Source organism: Megalobrama amblycephala, linkage group LG3 (assembly GCF_018812025.1).
Source record: "Megalobrama amblycephala isolate DHTTF-2021 linkage group LG3, ASM1881202v1, whole genome shotgun sequence".
Lineage (NCBI taxonomy): Eukaryota > Metazoa > Chordata > Actinopteri > Cypriniformes > Xenocyprididae > Megalobrama > Megalobrama amblycephala.
In genome coordinates this window covers 48,411,235-48,429,136 of record NC_063046.1, presented here as the reverse complement: position 1 = coordinate 48,429,136, position 17,902 = coordinate 48,411,235, and the positions used below count along the sequence as shown (strand labels likewise).

Below are 17,902 nucleotides of genomic sequence, written 5' to 3'. Positions count from 1 at the left end.
TATATATTAGAAGTATATTAGAAGGATCTCTAGCCCCTTTGTAATTTGGTGCTAGTTTTTCACTTTCCCATCAAAGTCACCTGATCGCACTTCTGTATTTATAGCTTCAGTTTATCCAGGCCTCTGTTTTGTTGTGCCTTAAAAAGGAATGTGCCACCCAAGATGAAATTTCCATAATCACCTTTAAACACTTCTGGTCTAAAAACCACTGCTTTCAGCATTAAACATCCTCAACCGGAGGAATTCAAAACATATTCCTTACATGTAATTAGGAATACCATTAACAAAACCAGAAAATAAACAAAACAAAGAGGCAGAAACTTGGTTAAAATTCCTCTTTAAAGAAAAGAGTCTCATTTTATAAACCCGAGACGAGACGTTCAACTGTCATTTATTATGAGAAACACCTGATCCTGTGTAAGGAAAGCAAACCTCTCTGTTCGGCCCCGTGCCAAGCTTTGCATGCGCCTCAATGGTATGCTAGCAGTTCCCTTTGAGCTTGTGAACACAAGCCAAGAGCCAGAGCAGTTGGATTTCAATAATTATACAGGGGGATGAAATATGATCAGTCTAAAGTTCAAAACACATGGCATGGTATCTGTCAGTTATTATGGGGTGGCAAAGCTCTTGGAACTGCGAGCATTAAAAGGGGAATTCTGCCATGCGAGTTTCTGAAATGCCACACAAGGATTCTTGTCACTGCGGTCTTGGCTGGCAATCAAAAGAAAGAAAACATCCTGGGAGATTCTATGACTGAAAGAGAGAAACAGAATGACCTGACGAGCATTCACTAGAGAGACACTCATACCTTCTTCATTAATTACAGAGCAAAAAGACAATGCAGCTATTGTGTGGTTTTGCATCTTGAAACCTCTCTCATGCCCATGTTCAGTAATAACCGAGCCACAAACAATAAAGCTAAAATGCTCTGAATTAAAGCACTTTCATCTTCTCTCGCCAGATCCTTTGGTGCTCAGAGCAGGGCTGCTTTTTGGAGGTGAAGTGTATGTGCTTGTTTTGGGGTTTGCTGTTCTTTTGGGTTTGCTGTACAGAGCACAAAGGCTGAGGTAATGAGCTAGTGTTGTGTCTGCCACCACAACACACCCTGCATGGGCCAACAAATCCCTCTCTCTCTCTCTCTCTCTCTCTCTCTCTCTCTCTCTCTCTCTCTCTCTTTCTCTTTAAGGCCTTTGACCATTTCACCAAAAATCTCTTATCTGTCACATCTGTCTTTCTTTTCACTCCATATCTGTGGCTCTCCATTTGCCCCCTACTATGAGCTCCAATCCAGTTCTCCATGGTGTCTGGCTATTTGTTTCAGTGTACTTGAAATTATGAGTTGTACATGCACCAGAGGACTGTAGCCTGTGTGTGTGTGTGTATATATATATATATATATATATATATATATGTGTGTGTGTGTGTGTGTGTGTGTGTGTGTGTGTGAGAAGAGTTCAGATGCAAAAAAGTCTGACTGACATGTTTTCTTTTAAATGAGCATTTTTTACCAGGCTATGTTTAGGTTCAGTAATTTCATTATAACGGCAATACAATTTCAATTGTTATTGAAATGACTTATTTTCAAAAATGTCACTTTAGTCAATTCATTGGTATTTAACAAATGTGACTGTCTTTTGCTGCAAAACCAGCTAAGTCCATGTGTGCTTTTTTGCAAAAACCTCTAAGTCCACATCTATGGACAACAAGACAGTAAAACGTCTGTTTCTGTTAGTTTTACAGCAGCAAAAGGAACGATGTTGTGTTTACTTGCTACTCGTGAAATCCTGTCATTGCCACTGTAACAATGGTAATTGAAAGCCGGCTCGTACGCACACCATCATTCATCTTGAAATCATATGATTCTATTCGCATCTTCCGATTGGTGGCTCTGTGGACTTAGAGGCTTTTGCTGACAGAGAAATGGCGTTTAGCATTTTATGCCAATGAACCGGTATTTCTGAATGGGCTGATGATGGGATTTAACATATTTGAAGGTAAAGTATTTGATGAACATATACAGTGGGTACAGAAAGTATTCAGACCCCCTTAAATTTTTCACTCTTTGTTATATTGCAGCCATTTGCTAAAATCATTTAAGTTCATTTTTTTTTCTCATTAATGTACACACAGCACCCCATATTGACAGAAAAACACAGAATTTTTGACATTTTTGCAGATTTATTAAAAAAGAATAACTGAAATATCACATGGTCCTAAGTATTCAGACCCTTTGCTCAGTATTTAGTAGAAGCACCCTTTTGATCTAATACAGCCATGAGTCTTTTTGGGAAAGATGCAACAAGTTTTTCACACCTGGATTTGGGGATCCTCTGCCATTCCTCCTTGCAGATCCTCTCCAGTTCTGTCAGGTTGGGTGGTAAACGTTGGTGGACAGCCATTTTTAGGTCTCTCCAGAGATGCTCAATTGGGTTTAAGTCAGGGCTCTGGCTGGGCCATCCAAGAACAGTCACAGAGTTGTTGTGAAGCCACTCCTTCATTATTTTAGCTGTGTGCTTAGGGTCATTGTCTTGTTGGAAGGTAAACCTTCGGCCCAGTCTGAGGTCCTGAGCACTCTGGAGAAGGTTTTCGTCCAGGATATCCCTGTACTTGGCCGCATTCATCTTTCCCTCGATTGCAACCAGTCGTCCTGGCCCTGCAGCTGAAAAACACCCCCACAGCATGATGCTGCCACCACCATGCTTCACTGTTGGGACTGTATTGGACAGGTGATGAGCAGTGCCTGGTTTTCTCCACACATACCGCTTAGAATTAAGGCCAAAAAGTTCTATCTTGGTCTCATCAGACCAGAGAATCTTATTTCTCATCTTGGAGTCCTTCAGGTGTTTTTTAGCAAACTCCATGCGGGCTTTCATGTGTCTTGCACTGAGGAGTGGCTTCCATCGGGCCACTCTGCCATAAAGCCCCGACTGGTGGAGGGCTGCAGTGATGGCTGACTTTCTACAACTTTCTCCCATCTCCCGACTGCATCTCTGGAGCTCAGCCACAGTGATCTTTGGGTTCTTTTTTTCCCTCTCTCACCAAGGCTCTTCTCCCCCGATAGCTCAGTTTGGCCGGACGGACAGCTCTAGGAAGGGTTCTGGTCGTCCCAAACGTTTTCCATTTAAGGATTATGGAGGCCACTGTGCTCTTAGGAACCTTAAGTGCAGCAGAAATTTTTTTGTAACCTTGGCCAGATCTGTGCCTTGCCACAATTCTGTCTCTGAGCTCTTCAGGCAGTTACTTTGACCTCATGATTCTCATTTGCTCTGACATGCACTGTGAGCTGTAAGGTCTTATTTAGACAGGTGTGTGGCTTTCCTAATCAAGTCCAATCAGTATAATCAAACACAGCTGGACTCAAATGAAGGTGTAGAACCATCTCAAGGATGATCAGAAGAAATGGACAGCACCTGAGTTAAATATATGAGTGTCACAGCAAAGGGTCTGAATACTTAGGACCATGTGATATTTCAGTTTTTCTTTTTTAATAAATGTCAACAATTCTGTGTTTTTCTGTCAATATGGGGTGCTGTGTGTACATTAATGAGGAAAAAAAATGAACATAAATGATTTTAGCAAATGGCTGCAATATAACAAAGAGTGAAAAATTTAAGGGGGTCTGAATACTTTCCGGACCCACTGTACTACATGTGGAAAGCATTCGCTCAACATCATCTCATTTTTGACGGAGGTGGCATTTAGCGGCTTTTGCATCTGAACTCTTTATATATAGATCTGGCAACATGCATAAGTCAAGGCTTGTACCTTTTCCCCTGTGATTTCGTGCACTGTACACACACAGAAGAGGGACACATTTGATGCACATTTGATTACTGTGTGTACAGAATGGGAATAAGCACTAAAAGGTGAAGTGACAACCGAATTTAACTGCAGTGTGAATGTAGCCAATAAAACATTTGTAACTTACTCCTTAAAATAAGCTAACTCTTAATTACATATTTGAGTTCAAATCAACTTGACTTAAAAATGTGAAGTGGCACATGCATGATTGAACGGGCATACATTTTTGAATCCAGGAGAACAGAGAAAACTGCTCTCAGATTAACACCAAGAGTAAAAGTCCACAAACGACCCATCAGAGAGGCAATGAAAAAGCTTCGGACAAAGTTAATATTGCACAGGCGACTAAATGAATTACTATAGAACCCTGAAGCGGTGCGACTACTGACTGCTTTTAAATTATAAATCCAAACTATGAATTCAATTTTCATAATCTCATTCGCAGGACCCAATCTATTGTCTGATCTAATTTGTATATTTCATCGGCTGAATTAATGAACTTCCACCGACTCCCGCTTCTTGCTTGAGAATGGAAAGAAAAATATGTAATTAAGTCAAAACATAAAACAAAAGAAATTAATTAGATTGCTTATCAACCTAAAATCAATCCAAACTTTATTTCCTGTTGCGTTTGGTAGTAGAGTGAAGCTCTCCTCCTACCGCTCCGTTCCCATCGCTCTGTGTTTAAAATAGGATCAAAGCACCTGCCAGTATTACTCAGACAAAGAAATCGATGAGTAGAACAAGACTCCAGCATGTGAGTGAGACAAAGCACAAAAAGAGAGAGAGACAGAACTCCGGTGAAGTGAAACAGCATATAGCACCGGCATGTTAAAAACTCATTTTAAGCCCTTCAAGCATGTTTAACGTCTCTTCTTGGAACTGACAAGAAACTTAAGTATTGTTGAACTGTCTTTGATTTGACTAAACACGGTGCTGCATGTACTGCACCGCTTTTGTGTGAATACAATATTACTATTACAGCTCAATAATAATAAGACAAGAAAACTACCATCTCTAGAGTGTGTCAAAAATTGTTCCTTTCATTTTAAAACATCTGAACATGAGTTTAAGGTTAAAAAGACTAAATCAGAGCCAGTGCTCATACAGATTTAAACCTAGCTCGCAAAAATTGTTCCATGTGACAATCTAGTGTGTGTGTGCGTTTGTCCTCTGGGTTTCCCCCACATAACAGGATTTTTGATCGTAAACATTCAACATGCTGTATATTAAAGCGGAACTCAGTAAGATTTGCGAAGCTCCCTCTACAGGTTCCTTCAGTGAAACACACTGTCGTAAATACTCCGTGCAGCTCTGGACTACAACGACTACAATGCTCACCAGCGCAGTAGTTTTGCAAATACAGTACAAGAAATCTCGATGGAGGTGGGTAATTTTCGAAATTGTCTTATGAAGTCATAATATATACATTGTTTTTGAATTACTGTAAAGCATTTTGTCACTCTCGTGTGAACATGAACATGAGGCGAGATTGTGTCGGGTCGGCGCAGCTCAACTTGCAAGTGCTGTTTTTTGGTGTAGACGTGCCAGAGGGGGTTAGTGCTCACCTCAAACTCACCACTACAAGTCAATTAACCATCGTAAGGACTTAGAAAACTATTTATGAAGGTAAAAAAAGTTACTTAGTTATGCTTTAAGATTTGAGATTGTGTGGTTCCAACGTTCTTCTGAGCAGATTCAGTTACTCTTAACACACCTCACACCACAGGAACATCTGAGAAGATAATTTGTAGAACCATCAAGATAATCTGAACATTAGGATTGTCTGAAGGAAAGAATTGGGCCCAAAATCGGCCCGATTATCTTGTAATGTGTGGGTGCCTTTAGATGCAATACTGTCAAAAAGGACCAAAAAAGACAGAAGACATGTTCTGTGCATATTATGCAAATTTTTGAATTTGAATAACCATATTTATTTCAGATAAGACAAAGACAACACCATTCACATAAACTATAAATATTATTTTTTTAGTTTTTTAGTTTAGTTTTATTAGTCAGTATACAGTATGTACTGCACTAGAATTGTATTAAAGGTGCTGCAGAGGATGTTTTCGACGACTGAGAAACCAAAGACTGTTAGTGAGTTTTTGAAATAAGCGCATGCTTAAGAACAACCCCCCTCCTTCACAGCTCATTTCGAGGGAACACCTCCCAAAACTCGTGCAGGAGTATTGGAACACGAGTGTTTGTTTACCATCGGCATTCGCTGTGTCGTGTTAGTGAATTCATTATGTCGAACTCACCGCAGGTAACTCATAATCTGCAGCTGTTACTCCTGACAAAAACATGCAGCGCCTGTGGAGTGTGGAAAGTTACTGGAGCTGCGCACGTCTCTCACAAGGAACGTAATGGCAGTGATTGACAAGCCAGAGGGCCAATCGTTTATGCGATGATCACACAAACGATTGGCTGATGTTTTTAAGGCCCTACCTCGTGCACAGATGATGTATATTGATATTATTCCTTTCAGTGCACCTAATAAATAGTCTTTTATCAGTTAGTAAAGACAGTTTCAAGTAATATTGCAAAAATGTATAAAACAAAACATCTTCTATAGCACCTTTAAAGGGGTAATTCACCCAAAAATGAAAATTTGCTGTTCATTTACTCACCCTCAGGCCATTCAAGATGATTTTTGTCAGTAAAGTAGAACAGTAAAGAAGATTTTTAGTTGAAACCGTAGTCCTTTGTGATTCATATAATGCAAGTCAATGGCTACTTTGGGAGTATATATTTGTATATATATACAGACAAAACAAAATTAATATCTGTGACTCCTGACGATACACTGAGGTCAGGGCTACACGATTAATCACAATTAACCTGAAATCCTGCTTAAACTGATTTGGCAAATCGCAAGTTTTGAATTAATTGTATACGTTTTTTTGTTATCTCCCAAAGTGACAGTAGCCATTGACTTGCATTATATGAAGGTCTACGGTTTCAGCTAAAAATCTTTTTTACTGTTCTACTGAAGAAAAAAAGTCACCTACAACTTGTTATATGAAATCCTAATTTGGGTCGAAACGATCGGTTCATGGCAATCTGGAGCACGAGCTTCCTGCCGCATAATGACGTATGCACAGGAGCTCAAACGTTAGAAATTTGTGAAAAGTCAATCTTCCCGATTGAAACCAGGCAAGCGAACGTAAACTTAATTTTTATATAGCTTGCGACATCTAGGATAAGCACAAATAAGTACCATTTTGATGAACAATAAAACACGTGTCCTCCCTTTCTGTTGAAAACAAACACAGCGTCAGCTCACTTGCGAGTTTGTTCTTTTCCTGTCATTATGCGACAGGAAGCTGTCATGATCGCACTCAGGACCGTTTGCCGAGGCTGTTGATTACAGGTAATTTGTAAATAACGTTCAGTTTCTTACTCAAACCGATCGTTTCGCTTCATATTACTTCAATGTATTGCCAGGAGCCACGTATTCATTTTGTTTGCCTATATACATTTTTTTTTTTTTTTACTCCCAAAGTGATGGTAATCATTGTCTTATATGAATCACAGAGGACCACAGTTTCAGCTAAAAATCTTCTTTACTGCTCTACTCAAGAAAAAAAGTCACCTACATCTTGGATGGCCTGAGGGTGAATTAAATTAACAGCCAATTTTCATTTTTGGGAGAACTATCCCTTTAAGACTATAGCCACTCACTGGAGGGCAGGAGATGCAGACGATCATTACTACATTATTTAAGATGACACGCCACCTCTCCTGGGAAGATTCATAGGCTCTTCCTAAATATACTGGAGATGGTATATCATCATCCCTGACATTGTGAATTACTGTCTCATTTCACACCAATACACTAATCGTTTGTAAATCACTTGACTGTAGTTTGGAAACTAATAAAATGTCATGAAAAAATAATGAATCGTTTATTCCACCCAAGAAAAGTTCACCAAAATGAATCAGACTTCCCAGCGTGAACACAAACAGGTGTGTATACAGTACACAAATACATACAAACACATACGTCATAAACACATGCACCTCACAGGTGCATCTGCTACACCAACATAAATCACTATAATCACACACATGTATGTTTTGCACACCCCCTAAAGTGTGATTCCTTATCCTCCAAGCAAATTTTCACCTTCAGCATCAGTCGTGCAACTGCTTATACTTCATTTATCAAGCAGCAGCACAATCTGTACTAGCTAATTCTCCAGCACGCAAGAGAGCGGAAGCCCAGCGGTGCTACGACCACTCATCTGATCCTGTTTGGCTCAAATATCAGTTCTTGCCATTTTTCTTTCTTTCTTTCTTTTTTTTTTTAGAAACAGGGTAATATCCGTGTGTTTAAAACTGTTTTAAATCACCAATGACCTTGGAATTGGTAGAGAACTGGAAGTGAGAAAAGCAAAAATGTTACAAGTACAACTGTTCACATTCTTAAATTATTTGAGTTGCATTAGATAAATTACTTTTTCATTCGGAAATACAGAAGTACAACTCATAGTGGTGGGAATTTTGATTAATTCCAGTGACTTTTGAATCAGATTTGTTCACTGATTTCTTCAGTGAATCTTTTTGCAGGTTACATTATTAGGCGAGTGGATGGCGACAAGCTGGCATATTTTGTGTGCTAAAAATGAAAGATTAATAACTGGAGCAAGAGCTCAGTTACTTTGAATATTAGTAATATTAGACATGAGCTGTGCTTATGTTCAGACTAACAGCATGATAACTGTAATGTTGCTTAAATATTTAATATGATTTTTTTTATATGTCTTTGTGATCTTTTATACAACAAAAAATGTAGAGTAACACAGTGGTGTTGCTAAACAAATTGTGTTAAATGATCCAATTATTCACTTATAAAGACAGTGGCTCTGTCTGAAATCGCATACTCTCGAGTAGATACTTATTTTGAATAAGTAATTAGTTTGCGACTTCTAAAAACTATGTTCTATATAGTATGAATGTGTCTAGTATGTAATCCGAATGTACTAAATCCGCCATGTTGTCATTATCATGTGACCTGCCTGCATCATATGCAGACTTCAGAATCTCGCCAAAAGTAGTACTTTCTGGCTACGCTTTTATGAGTACGGTGAATTCTGACATACTCTTTTGTCCCATACTTTTTGCCTACTGCATAGTAGGGAAGTCTGCGATTTTGGATGCAGCAGTCACTTGATTTGTTTGCTGAATGAATCAGTGTTTTTGAACAAATTGTTTGAATCACTTATTTAAATCCCAGTTGAATTAATGATCCAAGTGCTGTGAATGTACATCAGCGCTCCTACAAAGCCAGTCTGCCAATCAGATTACAGATAAACTATTATTAATTTATATTTAAAATACACATGTCTACAAATCTTTCACGTCTACAATTCATTCAAAAACACTGATTAGTTCACAAACAAAGCATCGCTAAGAACTCAAATGATAGAAAATGATAGTATTTACTTCCCACATGCCATTAAAGTAAAGTCAGGTTTTACAGTGCATCAGGCAAGATGAGGCCATGAATTTTGCAATGCAGTCTGGCCACCATCCAAACACATAATGGACCATAAAACTTCAAGATTAGACAACTTTCCTGATCCTTTAAGTACAGTAGGCAAGCCACACCTTCAGTATAACTCTGTCTAAAGCCTATTCCTAAAACATGCTATTCACAGAAGCTTTTTAGTCTTTCTTTGTGATATGCTATGTCCTGTGATGTGTTATTTGCATTCCTTGATGAAAATAACTTTCCTTTACCTGTTTGACTCAATATCATATTAGCACAGAATTGTGTTCTAGCATAATATTAAGCCAGCTAAACTAGTTTTCAACTTATTATTTCTTCTCACCTTTAAAGTGCAGTGCATTGGCTAGAATCATGGCTCCAGGTTTGGTCTCCAGTGCCTGTTCCAGAGCTGCTGTCTCTTCCCCATCCATCCCACTTTTAGCCCAGGACTGGAGCTTCTCCATGTCAGTCTGTTTCTGTGCATCCTCCAGGGCCACATGCTGCAACCCAAAGTGGGTCTGGAGCTTCTCCAGAAAGCTCTTCTCCAGTTCAGGGGCTTGTTTGGAAAACAGTGCGGAGGAACTGTGCAATGTGTAGCTGGTTCCATTAGCTTCAAAAACAGATTTCAGTGCCCTGGTCAAAGCTTCTCCAACTGCCTTTTCATTTTTGGTGATCCTCAGAAGATCATGAAACTGGCCTGCTGTGGATCCATTAGCTCCACCTCCTACAGCCAGCAGAGAGTTGGCCAACAGAAGCGGGGAGATGAAGGTGTTGGTCTTGGAACCGTCAGTGCGGAGCGACCTGTACAGCTGCAGTCCCAGGCTCCAGGTGGGGAGATGTAAGCTGGAGATTTCTGGCTGAGGCGAGCCTTGAACTTTCGGTTCCTGTGGAGTAGATGACCAGACGCTCTGCAGAGCCAACAGTAGTAGAAACAGGAGAGGAACAGGAGAAATGGGCAGCATTGCAGGTCTGAAGGGAAAGCAAAATAAAATAAAATATTAAAATATTATTCTACAAATGTTAAGTATATTGCAGTCTTATCGGTCAACATGAAATTTAAACTGATCTCATTTACTTCATAAAAACGTGTTGTATTGTGCATAAATCATTTGTGAATGTAATTCAAATGATCTCTTCGCCTCTGAGATCTCTCTTGATTCTAATGATTTTGTTAAAAATGATTCTTTTTCCAAACACTTCATTCTGGTATAACGCCCACTTTTCACAATCGAATCAATTTTCGACGGACAATATCAAGTCCCATCCAAGTTTTTTTTTTTTTTTTTTCTCTCTCTATCTCTCTCATTAAAAAAATGCTAATTTATATTGAAGTCCTGAACCCCAAGGATGGATTATGGTCCTGTGAGGCCCCAGGGCACCAGCTTCTTGGAGACTCCCCAAAATTCATTGATTTTAATTATATTATTGGCGAACTTTCAAACACTGTTTGCCTATCTATATTAATTTTACATTTGCAGTGCCTTGCTTCTGGAAGCTTCAGGAACCTCAGCTCAGAGGCATATGGGCACAGGCCATAATCCATCCCATAGAACAACAATATTCTAAAAGAAAGAACAAAATAATTCTCGGTTGCCTTAACAAAACAAAAATAATACAGTGATAACCAGAGTTTACTCCAAAATACCACAGTAACTACAATAAAACTGTACTATAAAATAAATTAATATGAAAGATATGTTTTGAAAACTTTCCATTTAAATGCATTACAGTTTTACAGTAGTAACAACTGTAGCATATATGGTATTTTGGTGGAAAATGTTGCTGTGGAAATTTTTTAGGCGTGTCCATCTTCTGACACTCTAATCCCGACGTCAAATTCGTTTTCCCGACTGTTGCACTGCTGACAGGGCATTAAATAGTGACCAGGCATCCTCACGGCCTATTCATCTCTAATATTAGCGTTAAAATCCTCTCAAATATAAACCATGAAACGAACAGAGTCCTCCGGAAATTTCGCTTTATATCCGAGAGATCACAGAAAAGACCGAATAAACAAGCCCCTTAAATAACAGCAGACGTCGGAGGATATTATACTGGCGGAACAGTAGATGTTGATTTTTGCGCTTGCTGAGCGAGCGCAGCTGTTCCGTCTGCTCGGAGAACTGAGGGGCAAAAAACAAAGTGAAAAAGTTCCTTGTTTGCTTGTACCGTTAATTAATTAAAGCTTCCTTCTTTTTCTCCGGCTTCTTCTGCGGGTTTGAGCTGAAAGGAACTGACAGGGCAGGTTCAGACGTGACAGAGGAGGGTCTTTTCACAGTTTGCTCACTTTTCCACAAGCCGAATGCATTCTCTCTGGACTCAATCCGGGTATTTTTCCCCTTTCCAGAAATCGCACATTCCATAATAAATCTCATTGCGCGTTTTACTAGCAGATACCTAAACAATGCGTTCTTATTTACCGAGTCATTTTTCTCTTTTAATGTTATACACAATAAAAAGAGTCAGAGCGCATTATTTGTTGGTGTTTTGACCAGCAAAATTGACAAAAAGCTGTCTTTTTTACGCAACTGGTTGTTTCCCCTCAGCTGTACCTCGAGGAAAGCCCGCAGTTATAATAGCGACCGAAAGGGGGCGCGCGCGGTCTACACTGCCCCGGCCCAACATAAGGTCGACTTGTCCTATAATAGCGTGTCATGTATCCACCCGCGAAAGCATTAAACACACTTCTCAGCTCCCAGTTTTGTATTTCAGCTGTGACATGTTCCAACATCCTCAGAGAAAGCTTCATTAAAAAAAAAAAATCAGTTAAGGTATAGTTCAAGATTAGTCAAGTTGAACTGCAAATTGATCAATAAGCAGATAGCACAAGCAGACAGAATCAATTGATGTTTAGATAGTCAGAGGCGGTGGAAACGGAGGATCAGGCCTGGAGACAGACTCTCAGATCATGGCAAACACGCCGCAATACTAAACAGCCTGCTGGGACATGACAGTACATAGGCTATGCCAATTACTCCTCTAATCCACATCACACTCTCAGATAGTCGTCTAGAAAGCACACGCCACCGAATATACAAGTGCACTCACAATGCCTCTGTATGGCTGTCACACACTAGCTTGCACTCATATGTTGTGATGGCTAATTAGACTTACATGCTGTACATATGCTTTTTGAATCTAAAGCTGTCAGAAGCCTCACGCATCACATCTAGTGCATTCACCCCCAACGTGCACATTCTGCCAGCATGCTGACTGGAAATACGCCCCTCCTTCACACACACGTGCACTCACAGTAATGATGACTAATGTGTGACTGGTCATGGCTTCTTGCTTTATGTGGAAGATAGGGTGTAATGGTGTAACTGGATACGTCTTAACCATCTCTGTGGGAGCTGCTGCCTTAAGGACACTCGCAGAACATCACAGTCATTGGAGCCTGTAATTAGTTGCCCTTTCATACCGGGCTACAATCACCCCCTCCCTGGTATCAAATCAAAACCTTAGCCGTTATAAGAGCAACTGTTAAACCGATCAGGTTATCACAGCCAGGCGAGCCTATAATGAGCAGGTTTCACAGATACAGCAGCCCAGGTGATCCATCTACCCGCGGCTGCTTCGCACCTAAACGAGTCCCTGGGGAAACTTCACAGATCCCTGGACACCCTGTGGGAGATCTGCATCTTCCAGGGGTCTCACCTTTCACCAATGAGACACCTTTAGCCTTCCCTTTGCTGTACTCTTATATCCAGCCTTTGACCTCCCAGATGCACCTTTACACCCTTAATGTTCATTCCACCCCTCCGTTGATGTATCAAATGCCTTTGCAGGATCTTATTTCCACTTATCAGGACATACACGTACAAAGATGTTCTAAATTAGCCTCGAATTAGGTTTGTGGACGTTAAATGTTTGGCCTCAGGGTATGACTGCACTGGATTACATTTAAAAGGGAATGTATAGCTTGTTTATGATGATTTGTTTATGAAAATGACGAACTAATATTCTGAGGCATGATGCAGACATGAAAACATTCACTAAAGGAGTGACCGGAACAGAACGTTTTTACTTGGAACAGCAACTGTCCAGAACAAGGGATGCACCAATTTCAAAATTCTGGCAAATACAATAAGACAATAATAATTTTTATGTTATGGCCATTAACCAATAAATGGCTGAAAGTACACTTTAAAAAATGCTGGGTTAAAAACAACCCAAGTTGGGTTGAAAATGGACAAACCCAGCGGTTGGGTTAAATGTTTGTCCAACGTGCTGGGTAGTTTTATTTAACCTAACTATTGTTTAAAAATTACTATATGGCTGGCTTAAAAATGAACCCAAAATTAAAAATCAGACATAATTACTAGAGGCAACAATAATAATCAAAAGGTGAACATTTATTAATAAGTAATTTAAAGGGGTCATAAGTTGAGAAATCAAATTTACCTTGAGCTTTTGATATATAAGAGTTCATCATAAAAGAATATCCTGTAAGTTTCAGAACTGAAAACTTTCTTGTTAGTCAAATAAAAGCTTTTATTGACACCAGACCCATTGAACGACTGATCCTGGAATGTGCCTATAGGTGAAACGCCGTCTCCGCAGAAGAAATCAACACCTTGCAACTTCATCATTGCAACATTAGCCCCGTCCACTGGTGTGTTAGTGATATGAGGAGAGAAGAGCAATACAACAGGACAAAAATAACATTACCTTTCAAAGGATCCTAATGCTAGGAATTTGGTTATTTATTTTCAACAATAATGTTTCAGTTGAGCTTTATTTATTTCTATTCGATACATTACACTGTGGATTCTTTGGTAAATCAATCGCATTTTGGCGCAGGCTTTGCAAACAGACTTATATGGACTCGACAGTAATGCAACAACATGTAAGTAACTTTGTTAATTCTAATGCCTAGTCTGATATGTAATGATTCATGTACAATCAGAAGATCTTTGTCTATGTGTCAGAGTAAATCAAACTAGTGACTATGAACTTTACATTGTTTCTCTTAGGAGGATGAAAATAATCTGTTATTTAAACTGTGATTAAAATATATAAAGAAAGTGATCAAAGAAAGCTCCCTTTGCGTTGGAGCTGTCAATCAAACGGCGTGAGTTTATCAGTGACTAAATGTGCCAAAACTCTCGTTTTATTCAACGAATCTCTTAGTTATATCGCGTTTGCACTGTTAGTGACTATGAAAGCCTTCGTTAGTGTGCATAAATTGAGTTGCAATGACTAGATCACTGCTTTCATGCGCTCAACAACATGTCTGTGATCGGCTACAATGTTCATCACTGGAACCTTTCATGCCATGATCTAAATATAATGCCATAGATCTAAATGTAATGCAGCACTTTTCACGATTAGTTAACCTTGAGAGCTGTAATAGTAAAAACGCGCTAAAAGAGAGAGTCATACTTGGCTATTTCAAATGGAAAGATGTTAGCAGCAGACATGCCCCTTAAAACAGAGCGTTCAAACCAGAGGGCTAAAATCAGGGTAGGAAAAATGCCTTTCATTTCTAAATTATGACAATTTTGGATGTTAAAAGCATCATTATAAGTGCATCAAAGCCACTAATAAATTTAGGGATCAGAACTTTATAATCTACAGTAAGAAAAATGAATATTCATTTTAAGATTTGCATAACATTTCATAGTGTTATTAAATTAGTAGGGTTTTTCAAGATTAACTTTTGATGGCAAATGTAAAACTAGAGGAAATGAGCATGCACAAATATCAAATAGTGGCTAATATTCTCTAATATATATATATATATATATATATATATATATATATATATATATATATATATAACTCTAATATTGGCAGATAATTGATATGGTATTGTGCCATAATAGTAAAACATATTGAAAAAAAAAAAACACTCATTAGCAATTGCATTTAAATGACCTGGCAACCAACCTAGCATTGTGGCAGCAAGTTTTCCACAGGCAAGCACTTCTCTCATTTTCTCTAGAATGTGTAAAAATCTAGTTTACTCTGCTATTTACCTTATTATATGCCTCCCCAAAGGGCATGCATTTGCTTTAAATATGTTGGACGTCTTTATAGTGCCAGAGACATTATACAGAAATAACTGACATTTACCATTCAGCTTAATTGATTTTCCTTATGGATGCTGTCTTGTAAAACATACAGAGACCAAAATTCACAGTTCATCTCGTGCACGAGTCTCTTCCAGCATCTTCTGGACACCTTTAAGGCAGAGTATTGGTGTCCATCCAGTCTCATAACCCGCAAAACACTCTGCCAGCGACAGGAGACGAGAGGCAGGGCGAATGACATTTACGGTACAATAGGCCCCTGATTTACTTTCCGTACGAGCCTGTAGACAGTAAAGCGCTCCCTCTCACACACACACACACACATATACACACCTTTACTGCAGGGTCTTTTATATGTTGGAGCCATTTCAGGACAAACAGTTCAGCTCCTTCATGCGTTCCATCAGTTCATCATCATCCCTGACCCGTGGGCCCCGCCGGGTGCCGTTTCACGCTTAGTCTCCCATATGTGCTGGTTTCAGAGCAGTCGCTCTCATCTGCATTGAAATTCTCATCATAATAAGGGATTCTGGAATACTGCTCTGAGATCAGCGTTAAAAGAGAAGATCTGTCAACACTCTGTTGTACTCATTTGGATCCGAGTGCGTTGAGTGACGGACCTGTGGCGCGTTTCCCAGTGCTTTTTATCCATGATGACTCCATGGGTCTGACCCACAGCAGCAAGTAGGCCTGAAAAGAACATAAACACATGCATTTCCTCCGTCTCTCCCCTTTCTTTGTCACTCTCACATTCATACAAATACACACCCAAGGGTGTATAGTCTACAGGAGCAGAGGTCTGGATAGCTAAAAGAGCACAAACACACACAGACACAGTTGGGGGGAAAACATGTTCACAATTGTCAGAAATCACAGCGCCATCTGTTCTCTGTCTCAGATGTTTCCAGGCAGAGGCTCTAGGATTTTCCGGCGAGACGAAGCAAACCGGGCGGCCGACCCTCAGGGCGATCCCAAGTCAAGAACAAGGGTGTCGGGTGAATGGAGCAGATGACAGAGGTGGTGTTTTTCTGTAACGCCGTCTGGTTAAAGCACATATAGGCAGAGAAATATACATAAATAACCCAAGCCTGACATATGAAATAAAATATTTTATTTTTTTAAAACTAAAATGGTTAAACGTTTAGACAAAATATGTATAAAAACTGCATATATTTTCATCTTATTTCATGCACACATTTTCAAGGTGCCCTAGAACTTCTTTTTAAAAGATGTAATATAAGTCTAAGGTGTCCCCTGAATGTGTCTGTGAAGTTTCAGCTCAAAATACCCCATAGATTTTTTTTGATTCATTTTTTTAACTGCCTATTTTGGGGCATCATTAACTATGTACCGATATATAGGTTGCGGCCCCTTTAAATCTCCCGCTCCCCCGCCCCGGAGCTCGAACTTGCCTTGAATAGCATAAAAACAGTTCACACAGCTAATATAACCCTCAAAATGGATATTTACAAGATGTTCGTCATGCATGCTGCATGCATACATCGGATCATGTGAGTATAGTATTTATTTGGATGTATTACATTTGATTCTGAATGAGTTTGAGGCTATGCTGCGTGGCTAAAGCTAACATTACACACTGTTGGAGAGATTTATAAAGAATGAAGTTGTGTTTATGAATTATACAGACTGCAAGTGTTTAAAAATGAAAATAGCGATGGCTCTCTTGTCTCCGTGAATACAGTAAGAAACGATGGTAACTTTAACCACATTTAACAGTACATTAGCAACATGCTAACGAAACATTTAGAAAGACAATTCACAAATATCACTAAAAATATCATGTTATCATGGATCATGTCAGTTATTATTGCTCCATCTGCCATTTTTCGCTATTGTTCTTGCTTGCTTACATAGTCTGAGGATTCAGCTGTGCACATCCATACGTTCTGCCCTTGTCTAATGCCTTGAACATGAGCTGGCATATGCAAATATTGGGGGCGTACATCCCGACTGTTATGTAAGATTCGCCTGTTCTTCAGAGGTCTTTTAAACAAATGAGATTTATATAAGATGGAGGAAACAGTGGAGTTTGAAACTCAGTGTATGTCTTTTCCATGTACTGAACTCTTGTTATTCAACTATGCCAATATAAATTCAATATTTAATTCTAGGGCACCTTTAAACATGGTTTTTCCATAATGTTATGCAAGCATAAGTAAACCACAAAGATTTCCCTGCACAAAGACGTGCATCGCAATACATTCTGAAAAAGACAGTAAAGGTTTAGTTCAAGCAAAATTGAAAATTATGTCTTTAATTACTCAGCCTTATGTTGTTCCAAACCCGTAAGACTTTCGTTCATCTTCGGAACGCAAATGAAGACTCAATCGCTTTTTATGATGCAAAGATTTAATTTATGCTTTTCCTCACATATAAACATTGATCAGCGAACATAAACAGAAGCTCAACCGAACCTGCTTGACGCACAAGAACAAGCTAAGTAAGCTCAAACGTGAAACACACGAGAATGAACTTCATTGGTTCTCGCACGTCATGTGAACATACTTGAGCTTCCGTTTACCACAACTGATGTGTGAGTTGATGAATG

At 39.3% G+C, this 17,902-nt stretch overlaps 1 protein-coding gene across 9 annotated transcripts in view; it reads right to left on the bottom strand.

Annotated features, from left to right (window-relative positions):
- Nucleotides 1–17,902, bottom strand: part of serpinh2 (serine (or cysteine) peptidase inhibitor, clade H, member 2) — an 89,801-nt gene that overhangs the window by 19,871 nt on the left and 52,028 nt on the right. For 3 of the 9 annotated variants that reach the window (XM_048185855.1, XM_048185858.1, XM_048185854.1), the window contains 2 exons: nt 15,667–16,373; nt 9,642–10,267 (listed from right to left, as the gene is read on the bottom strand). In XM_048185855.1, the coding sequence (XP_048041812.1) occupies nt 9,642–10,260 (619 nt within the window). In that variant the 5' untranslated portion in view covers nt 10,261–10,267; nt 15,667–16,373. Of the gene's footprint in view, nt 1–9,641; nt 10,268–11,467; nt 11,903–15,666; nt 16,374–17,902 lie in introns of those variants that run through there. The other 6 variants (XM_048185857.1, XM_048185859.1, XM_048185856.1 and 3 more) reach the window with 6 other exon arrangements.